This window comes from Arachis duranensis, chromosome 3 (genome assembly GCF_000817695.3).
Source record: "Arachis duranensis cultivar V14167 chromosome 3, aradu.V14167.gnm2.J7QH, whole genome shotgun sequence".
NCBI lineage: Eukaryota > Viridiplantae > Streptophyta > Magnoliopsida > Fabales > Fabaceae > Arachis > Arachis duranensis.
The window spans coordinates 121,329,390-121,340,881 of record NC_029774.3 but is presented as its reverse complement, the minus strand read 5'-3'; the positions used below and the strand labels follow the sequence as shown (position 1 = coordinate 121,340,881).

The window sequence follows — 11,492 nt, the reverse complement described above, 5'->3', positions numbered from 1 at the left end:
GCTTATCAATTTAAAGTTATTTTTATTTTAAAAAATAATAAAACCTTAAAATTTTATTAATAAAAATAAAATAAACCAAACCAATTTAAAATCGTAATAAATTATATATTGGATCAAATTAATTTTATTTTTTCAAAATCAAACAAAATCGCAGTGCAAACACCCTTAGGAAAAACTTACTTCTAGATTGTAATATGTACCAAAGTGCCTTAGGTAATGGTTAGGACACATTAAAATTTCAATAAATATATAACAAGTACATTAAAGATTTCTTTATTTGTTGTTTTTCATAAATACTTTTATAATTAACAACCTTAACATATATGAGTACCCATAAGCTAAATCCTACTAAAAAGAAAAGAGAGTAGTAGTGGCAAAGAAAAAGAGAGAAGACTTTGAAAAACAATTATTGAGACGTATGGTAATAGAATAGTAAACCCTTGGTTAGTGTAGAAGTGTAAGAAATTTGAAATTTGAAATTTAATTTTAAGGTATATAAAAGTAAAAAAAAAAAACCCAGAAAGTTGTGATTTGTGAAGATTAAAATTAAGGCATGTGGAATATAAAAAGAGAAACTAAAAAGAAAAAGAATGCGGGGTATGGTAAGTTGGTAACGATGCATGTTCCAATGAAAACGGTGGTGTTTAATTAATTTGAATTAATTTGAAAGAGATTATTAAGGGGTGGAGTGGACAAATGGCAGGTGAGTTGCATACAAAAACAAGGACAAATGTCTCCAACCACTGGGCCCTTCTTCCAGTTGTTTGCAAATTGCGCACCTCTCTCTCCCCCCTCATTTTCTTTTTATTTTTTAATACAATAAAATAAGAATTTGAAGTGTGTGAAAGGAGACCCTGAAACCTTAATAAAAGCAACATTGTCTTCAACATTCTATGATCCACCACCCTACTTCTACTTCTACTTCCTACTTTCTCTCTTCATTCCTATTTTCAACTTCTACCACTTTCCGACCAACCATGGCGAACCTTCTTGACGACGCGCCTCTCTGGCTTCCGCCGCCGCAGTTCCTCGACGGACCTAAGGGCTCTCCAAAACCCGACCCGGACGCCGTTTTCGCCTTTCCTTCCGAGTTCCCCTATGAGTTTGGTGTGTCCTCTCCGGTGGAGTCCGTTGCTGGCTCCACCGAGACGGAGAGCAGCGACGAGGAAGAAGACTTCTTCGCCGGCTTGACTCGCCGCCTCAGTCAGGCGACGATTCACGACTCACGCAAACAACTCGCCACTGAGAAACCTGAGGTACAGAATATTCTGAAAGCCACAATAACACACTTTCTCTTTCTTCCTTCTGAAGCTAACGCTCTATTTTCGTTTTGCTTCTCACAGGCATGCAAAACTCGCGGTATGGCCGGCTCGCCTCAGTCTACCCTTAGCGGAATCGGAAGCTGGTCCGGCCGTAGCTTAGTTTCCGGCGAAGGAACGCCGAACGGATCTTCCCGTGTTCCTTCCCCTTCGACGACGCCGTTCGCCGACCAAAACGACCCTTGGGAGGTTATATACCAAGCCGCAGGACAAGTGGCCAGGATGAAGCTGAACGACCACGTGTCTCAGAGCAACAGAGGGTTTCTTAACTCTGCACGCGCCACCGCAGCAGCACCGAAGAACCTCCACACCACCGTATGCCGCTCGTTCTGTAACCACGCTCCTCAGGTAACAACACCGTCTTTAATTTGGGAAGAAGGAATTTCTGAAAAACTTGAATCTAATAATCTTTTCCCATTGTGTTCAGGTTTCTCAAGAGCAGGTGTTGAATCAACAGTGTGGTTCTACCTGGGGAAGGCAGGGGGCTGGTAATAAAGCATACTGGCTCCTCCAACAGCAGAACAGAGCGCGTGAAGTTTGTTACGAGAGTGTAAAATGTGGTAACCGTCTCCAATCTGCATGGCCCCAACCTCACCAGAATCAGAACAACTTGCAGTATGTCGGATCCGGGCATCGGGTTCCGGTTCCGGTTGGATCTGCCGCCAAAAGAGCCAGCTCTGGCGGAACAGGGGTGTTCTTGCCTCGCCATTATGGGAACACAGCTGAGCCTCGAAAGAAGACTGGTAAAAGCTCTAAACCCCTCTCTTGGCTCGTTTAATTTCTTATACGGTTGGTCCGCTTGTATCTAATTTTAATGGTTTATTCCATCAGGTTCTGCACCTGTTGTGGTTCCGGCTAAGGTAGTTCATGCTTTGAACTTAAACATGGAGGGTTTTAATGGTCCATCACTTCAGCCGTGCTTCTCCGACGCCTTTGCCACTGATTATGGTATGCCTAATCCCTGTTTCTCATGTCTGTAACATTTTATTTAAGGGTTTCCGTATTCAGATATTTCTTTTCTGTTTTAGATGCATTGGTTGCAAGAAGAAACGCTGTTCTGATGCAGAACAGATTAAGGGCACGGCGGGAAGAGGCAGCCAGCTACGAAGTTCGCCTCCCGCAGGAGTGGACTTATTGACTCTGACTTGAAAACAAAAATTGTTCTATTCTAGTTTTAAAAGGCATGGAGATGAAAAATAGTGAAAATTGGCCACTGGTTTGTGCTAGTAAACTTGGTGTTTTGTTTAGTTTTTTTTTTGGCCCATGAATGATGGGATTCAAGGAATGTGTTTTGGGTAGTTAGTTGCAATAAAACATCCAGGTTTAGGTTAACGGATTGTAGCTTCTGGGATCTCTGTTTTCTAGTTTGAAGCAATAGTTAAAGAAATAGTTTAGGGAAGAAGGTTATTCTATATTTTTTGGTACTTGTTAGTATTATTAATTAGTTGTAATAAGTTACGCGGTTCATTTTCATATGGGCAACAATATACAAAGGGGCAAGGTATGGTATGCTGTTTGGAATTGGAAAAAGTGTTCCAAGTCAAGCTAACAAGGAATTGATGAAAGGTTTTACCCATACCTTTTGTACAATCCCTCTCTTTTGCTTGTTATAGTATATAGTATATGTAATAATTTATAGTATGTAATAATATCTTGTGTAATTCTTGAATTCTCCTGTTATCCACCTTGGAACTTTTGCCTAATTTCCCTTGGTGGAATCAAGGCAAAATAATTAGTTTTTATTTCTCTATATTCTAAGTTATTATGTCCGAAGAATTAAAGTGATGGGAAATAAGGGTAACACATGGTTCTTGAGAAGGTGATAGACGTTGATGGTTTGCCTATTTAGGTATTATGTTTTGAAGCAAAGTTGCAAGAAAGATGAGAGATGGAATTAGGTGTACGTATTTGGTTGGAATTTTGATGGGTACAATTTTGGCCCCATATTATCCTGAGGCCTAGTTGGTGCGGGGCCCATTTATCTCTCTCTTCCAACTGTATCCTCACCCGCCTTTATTTTTTTCCTTAAAGAAGCAACTAACAAAGGACTCTTCGAAAGTCGTGATTTGATTTTGGAGTTTGGATGGAGGGAACCATTTCTGGTTTTGACCCGGTCAAACTTCTCTTCTACTGCTACTTTATACGAGTACCACCACTATTCCCTTCCCTCTTCTTTTTTAATCCGTCAACAAGTAAAGTAAAGAAAATAAATATTTACTCATTTTTTAAATTAAAATAATAAGAATTGTAATTTTTCAATTCTAATATTTCTGAATGTGTCTTGACTTGTATAAACCAGGGTACATGAGGTTGGTCCCTCATTGTTTATGAGTCTGTAGAGATTTTATGTAATCGAGACGTCCACCCAGTATACTTTTCCTGGTTTTACTGCTTCCCTGCTTCTACCAATGTTTTCACTATCGAATCCAATGTTTTGACCTTAGGATTAAAAACCGAGCCACTCAGATCTCATTTTCTATTGAACCGTCATCAAATTTAAAAAGCTATTGCCCATTCAAGGGCTAAATAGATAATTTCAGGCTGTATCTTAAAAGAATTAAACTAAGGAATTTCTATCATCAAAAAAAAAAATAAACTAAGGAATTTCTTTTTTCAAATAATATCAATTAAATTTATTTCAAATTTTACATTCTAATTTTAAATCTCATATCTTCTAAAATGAGAATTAAAAAACAATTTTATGATAAAAAAAGTTAACTAATATTAATTACTTTTTTTGTTATACTATTACTAATTATTTAAAATTTAGTTTTCTATATATTTTTAAAAAATATTAATTGCCCATGGGCCATGGCCCAGTCATTATTATTACAAAAAACGGAATGAGAGTATGTTTGGGAATCTATAAAGATTTTCTGCAAATATTTTAACTAAAAAATTTATCACCAAAAATAATATTATTTTATATCATTCTTTTAATTATACCAACTAAGGAATTTGATTTTAAATATTAATATTAAATAACGTAAATAATTATTTTATATCATTATTTTGATCACACCAATTAAAAAATAGTTTCTTTTTGCATGCATTCCAAACACAATAAGTTCTTTTTTAAAAATTACTTTTAACTAAATATATATAGTCGATTATTTAAAAAGGTAATTGAATTTCTAAGAGTTTCAAACACACCCTCAATTGAAGCATAAAAGCAGCGAGCGAGTGAAGTAGAAGTGTGTGAATGTTAAAATAAATATTTTGGTAGTAGTGAGTGAAAGTGGACTACAGCTATAAAGTAGTTTTGACGGCAGAGACGATGATTATTATGGTGGTGGTGCAGTGGTGGATTTATGGAACGTGTGCATGTGAGTCCACTGTACGGTCCCCCTTCATTCATTTTGTATGTTTTGCTAATGCAACCAAATCTACCCTACGTCACGTGTGCCTCCTTCACATAACATCAATTACTCCCCCAACTATATCAAATCTACTACCTTAATTTCATTATCTATTTTGTTGAATTCACACTTGGATAGAAATTACAGCTGTTGGTTAAGGTTTTGGGCTCGGAATGTTGAATATATAAGAGAAAGACCACAATAATTATTAGGCTTTTCAGGATCCAAGAGAGTTTTGTCAGATTCAAGCAGTTCCATTATTACTTTACTTCACTTAATTGGCGCTCTTAATTTCTTTGAAAAAAGTTATTAAATAATATAATTTTAATGTACTTAATTATTTATTTATACAAAAGATGGACAATCAAATCGGTCCAATTGGTCTAGGTTCTAGAAATTCTACATACTACACATTAATGAATGAATCATCTAGTAATGGAGTAGGAAACAGTTCGTCTGAAAGAGTGAAAGAACAAAATGGTATTCGGTTGGGGGTAAGTGAATGCCATTAGTTTACTTTTCGTTTGTTTGGTTTATTCATTGCCTTCGTAATCAAAGCAAATAATAGATGGATGTTAAGCAACGAATTCCTGCCGCCGTTAAAAGACAATTATTGCATTGTATTTAATCTGTTAATTATTGTATTTTGGTTTCTCACGGTATTTTTCAGTATATACATATTGGTTGAAGTTAGGAATCTCAACTAATTTTTTCTTTTTTTTTTTTTTTGGTTTCCCACGGTATCCCCCAATCCGGCAGGCCAAGGACTAATCCGCCGCGGTACTGAGCTCCATTTAAGAGTTTGCCGCTGGCCAATAGATTGCTGCATGCACAAGGCGGGATTCGAACCCCCGACACTTGCTTAAGCGGACTAGTGAGCTAACCACTAGACCAACCCAATTTGGTTACTAATTTTATTAATTGCCTCTTTTATCTTGTACATTGGCCCATATATAGGCTTAGGAAGCTATCCATTTAGGGTTTCTTGGTTATGAAGATTGAAGGGCCACCATTTTTAAAAGAGAAGAAAGAAATAGATCGAAGCCTTCCTCCTTTGTGTTGATCACTCTGTCTATTATATGGATATGGATTTGCCTTTGCTAGTAAGGTACCAAGCATAGCTAGCAAAGACTGCAAAATAATTTCAAGTAACATGCAATAAGATATGTGCTGTCAACACGTGGAGGGTCACATTGCTGTTGTGACTTATTATGAGTAGCAGCTGTGACATTATCATGCCTTATTATTATTATTATTATTATTTTCTTTTTTAATATATGTTTTAAAGTTTAAGTGATTTTGGTATCGATCTGGATTAGGATCTACTTTAGAGATCAGCAGTCAATCAACTACACTCATGAGATCATTGATTAGAGAAACTCCCACAGTAACAGAGGAAATTTAAATCCGAGAAATATTAGAACACTATTAAAATTTATTATTTTTAGTCATTAATTATTACTTATTAGTTATTCATATTTAAAAATATAAAATAAAATATCTTATTAATTTAATAGACTAAAGAAATAAAATTAATGGCTAAATAATAAAAAAAAAACAAATTCCAATAATTCATTAACATTTTCTTTTAAATTTAACTTCTTATGAGATTTACTTTCAAAGTTTAACATGCGATAACCCTATTTTATTCAAAAATATTATTTGTATATATGGTGTAATTTGATTTCAAAGGGAGTGTTTTGATAGGGTTTAGACTTTAGACCTCCTAATTTGATGGCCCATAGTTAGCCGTGAATTACGTTTCTTAGGAGGTCTGTTTTGGACCCTAGTCCATTTCCAAATCCATTAAACTTTTTGTACCTCATTTTTATCCATCTCTAGAAAATCTCATAAGAACAAAGAGGAGAAAACTACTATAAATATTTATATTGTTTAAATTAATTTGGGTTGGTTGAGTAGAAAGCCCACTCGTTCGTTTAACCAAGTATTGAGGGTTCGAATCTCGCCTTATACATGCTGTAAACAATTCATTGGTTAAACCATCTTGTTGAAAGTTCAAATTTTGGTTTGTGTATGCAATAATTTATTGGCCAATTATATTACTTACTGCCAAAAAAAATTAGAAAAGGTATTATTTCCTTCAATAGTTTTGGACATTATTCTCTTATCTTAAAATATTGGTAACATGAGTACTAAATTTTTATCTGACGAGAAGATTTTTGTTGTGTTAATATTGCCATACCCTAGTTACTATAATCAAACGAAAATATTTGGTAATAAAAAAAATTAACCAAAAATAACTATAACTTACTTTATTTAACATTAATTATTGTAAAAATTAATGAATATTAAATAAAATAAGTTCTAACAATTTTTTTTATCTTTTTAATATTACAGTAACCAAATTACGTTACCTTTCTTTGAACACTTTTATTTGGCATGTGGGGTTATTAAGCATGTGAGCAACATTGGAGTGCCTCCTGTTTTTTTTTGGTGACTGGAGTGCCTCCTGTTGAACTTGAGGTGCTATATTCTAAATAAAAATACCAAAATATTAATAGTATAAAAATGACGTGACTTTTTTTTTGTGAATAATCATTTTTTAATAAAAAAAATTAAAAAAGAGTTTTTGCGATCGAATTTTGCTTCACTTTTTTATATGCATCTTTTAAATATTTATAAGATTGTTCTACAAAAATTTAAAGTAAGTGTACAAGTTATTTGTCTGTTACCTTTTGAGACCTTATGTCTTTTGAAAATATTTTTGAGAGATATAAATTTTCGAAATTCGAATACTATTGTTTAGTTTAATTACCATTGTTTATTTAGATTAACAACGAACTGAAGATATACTATGAGCTATCAAATCGTAGGGATATTAATCTACGTATATAAGTTTGATGTACGCTTCATATGACTAATGACTATTATTTTGGTTGCGTTTATTTCAATTAATGGACATCATGTCACTTTTTCCCCTCCCTATCCAAATCCAACATTCCAACTAATGGTTGACCTGATGAGTTATTTGCCATAAGTCATAACCAATTATATGATATGTATAGATTGCATTATTGTATATATTTCTTTTTCTTTATTTATTTTTTATTTGGGGGTTAATGTTTATTTAGTGGCGTCTATTATGCATGCTGAACTGACCTTATCCGAGTGACTGGCATGCACCAACTTCATCATTTGCAGCTACCAATCTATGAATTAAAGTTACAAAAAGTAATCGCGCTTTCTTCTTTTGACAGAAACATCAATAAATGTTGAATAATTTATCCTTTTTCAATTAAGGAGAATTGCTAATGAGTTATCATTAAAGGCATATTGGAATTATACGCTGTATGTGAGCTGCGTTCTATTACTCATTGTATTAATTTGTGTTTAAAATGTTAACAATGTCCTTCGCGTGTTATAAGGAGAGGCATCTTGTATGTGCTTCTATAATCAAAGGAATGCCCTTTGTCCGAAACAACAAATTGAAACACACGTTGCCAATCACCTAATTGAGTAATTTTTAGTGCGGTGATAATTGGGAGATAATATTTAAAATTATTTTATATAATTTTAGTGTAATAAACATGTAATTACATATATACAATTATAAATATTAAGTTAAATAAGATAATTTTGAGTTATTATCTCTTTAAATATTATTCAATTTTTAAATACACCATTATTCTTTCGTATTAATTAATCTTCACAAAATAATTAAAGAAATGAGACAAGTATAATACAAAAGATAAATCTAATTATCAGAAAAATCTTGAGTAAAAGTTTTATATTCTATACGGATAATAAGAAGATCTCTCCTCGAGTAAACCTTTTATAATGCCTTATCTAATAAAAGTAATTAAAATAAATAGTTAAATTAATTCTGGTCAATAATATGTACAGGAAGATAGTTTTTGGTTCGGCTATAAGATGTGTCGCAAACAAAGGCTTCATATTTTGTTCAGGTCTTGGTTACAGTTTTTGGGTTACAGCATAGCCCAATAATGTATGGGCTAACACATTCATCATTAATAGTTAATACTTAAGAGGGTAATGAATAAACCTCAATGAAAAGCCTTGTTCAAAAACCGAATTTGAATGAAAATGACTAGATTGGACTAATGTCCAAAGAAGACTGGAGTATACACATAGAGAAAGTTTCGAATTTGAGCTACTCCTACACCGCAAGGACTTCTTTAGTGGCAACTATGTTAACTTTGCTAGAAGATATACTGGATTAGTGGATTCAAATTCTAGCAATGACTAAGAAATTGATATATGGAATTCATGGAGAAAAGGAGTTGTGTGTGTGCAAGGGTGTATCTTAACAATAATAATAATAATAATAATAATATTTTTTATATAAAAATGATAATAGAAGAATGCGGACGCCATTCTCCATGGAAGCCTTCACCTGCTCAAAGCGCCTCATGAAGCTCCCGCTGCTCCTCTTCACCAGCATCCTCCTTCTCCCTGCTCCAGAAGGCGCTGCTGCCAGGGGCGGAGAGGGCGGTGCTTGTGAATGGAGGTCCAGGAAGGAATCTCATACGTCGAGGGAGATGCTTGGAATCAACCACATTCTCGATTCAAACACACAAAACGAAATTAAAGATTCTTTGTTTCTTGCTTGTGTTCATCATATAATTCCCTGCTGAGCCAGGAGACCATGCATGGAACTAAAACCAACTGCCTTTTTGTCATTCACCTATCGCTAGGGTCTTTCATGACGCTTCATCATTAATTAAGATAACAGTTTTTCTTTTTTTACATGGCCAATTTTGTGGTGTCTATTAATTGTTGTCTAATTTTTGTTTAATTTATCTTTTGTGGTAAGTTTTGAATTTTTAAAAATAATTTATTTTTATATCTTTTAAATTAGATATTAATTTTAACATGTTTTAGTAAATAAACACCACTTTTTAGGCACTATAGCATTCACCTTTTTTCATATGCTTGATTAAAGACAGACATATATGTGTTATGTTGCTACTCATAAAGTTATAGAGTGAGCATGGATCGGTTTGGTATGGATTTACATTTTTTGGGTATATGTATTTGAATCAAACCAAATCGATTAGGAATTGATTGATTCTATTCGGATAATTGAGTACCTAATAATTTTGAAATTCATAAAAAAACAAATTTTATCTTAAAAATTCAACAAGTACAATAAACATGTAACATCAATAGAAATAATCTAAACATGTTAAATACCAAATATATTTAAAACTAAACTCATTAAAATACAAACATATTAATATTGAATAATCTTTGTCTAATAAAAATACAAAAGTGCAATCAAAATATTAGAAGTTAAATACAAAAGTCTAGTGAATAATCTTTCAAAGAATTTAAAATAAAAATCCATTAAAATTTAAATATTAGAAACTAAATACAAAAGTGCAAAAATTTTTTTTGTCTAGTTTTCAAAGTTCATTCCATCAATTAAGCATGTTCAAGAGAGGGCACCGCTTGTGACATATTAGGGTTACGAGTTGCAAAACTCACTAAAAGTTATATATATATTTTTAGTGAGTTTTGAATCGATACTCGAATCAATCACTAACAAAGGCCATTAATTTAGTTCGAGTTGGACCTGATCACCTGTTAATTCTAAAACTAATTTAATTGGTTCGATTCGAATTTAAATGAATAATCGAGTACTCGCTACCCATACCCACCCTAACCACTCAACTAAAAAATTGGTTTAATTGTTTATACGGATTAGGGGGTGGTTCAATTACAATATCAATAGAAAATTCAGTTACTCTTTCTACTTCGATTTCTTAATTGTTGTCTTTAAACGTGAAGTGCTAAGATAGATTTTTTTTATTGTTTGCTTTCATACATATTACAAACGAATAGAGATACACAGAGAGAAATCAACATGCGAGTCCCCTTTTTTTGTGATGAGTGTTCTCTGTATATGTACTATTGAGAAATCAAAGAATCTAGACATCTAGTAATTCGTGTGCTTTTTCTCGCGGAATAGTTTATGCCGGTGGATTCTGAAGGTTTTAGAATGGGAGAGGTGGAACTTGGTTTGTGGTGTCAAAAATTTTATGATAGAAAAAGGTAGGTAAATAATGAAAATATTAAATAACATGATTAATAAATATATTAGATGTTTAATTTATTAGATGTGTAGATAATTATTTTAATATTAAAATTTAGGTAGATAATTTAAAGTATAATATATTTTTATTTTATTGAAAATACTAAACTACACGTTGAGACAAAAAATACTAAGATTCATTATAATTTATTAATTTTAGTCATAAATATTTAAAAATATAAATTAAAATATATTATTAAATTATTAAACTAAATAAATTGAGTTAATAGTTTAAAATATGGCAAAAATCGATAAGCTCTCTAGCATTTTTTTTAGTTGACTTACTAACTTCATTTGGCGGGAGAAATAAAGTAATTTCACTTTCAGGTCCATAAATGAAAATATAATTAGGTATATAGTTAGCAACACTTAAATATCAAATGCTAAACTATTAAAATATTATTCAAAAGTTTATATTATTTATAAAAATAATTTTAAAAAATATAAAAATAAACAAATTTTTAAAAAATTTAAAAACATAATAAAAATAATTAAAATTTAATAAATATATTTTTAAAAATATTTTAAAGATTAAATTTTCATATTTGTTTCAAGTATAATTAGATAAATATTACCTTTTAATCATTGAAATTTGGAAATGCTAAACAATTTTTTTGTTATGAATATCCAATTTTTCTCTAAACATGAAAAAAGAGATTTAGTGATCGAAATTTACTCTTATTTTTTTTATGCGTATTTTTTAAATAAATAAATATATATTATGAATATCATATTAAA

General features: G+C 32.1%; 1 protein-coding gene across 1 annotated transcript; it reads left to right on the top strand.

Moving 5' to 3' along the window:
- Positions 1-877: 877 nt before the first annotated feature.
- Positions 878-2,988, top strand: LOC107480884 (uncharacterized). The gene is made up of 5 exons (XM_016101087.3): positions 878-1,256; positions 1,344-1,667; positions 1,747-2,062; positions 2,151-2,267; positions 2,348-2,988. The coding sequence occupies exons 1-5, from the start codon at positions 894-896 to the stop codon at positions 2,455-2,457; spliced, it is 1,230 nt and encodes a 409-aa protein (XP_015956573.1). The 5' UTR covers positions 878-893; the 3' UTR covers positions 2,458-2,988.
- The last annotated feature ends 8,504 nt before the right edge of the window (positions 2,989-11,492 follow it).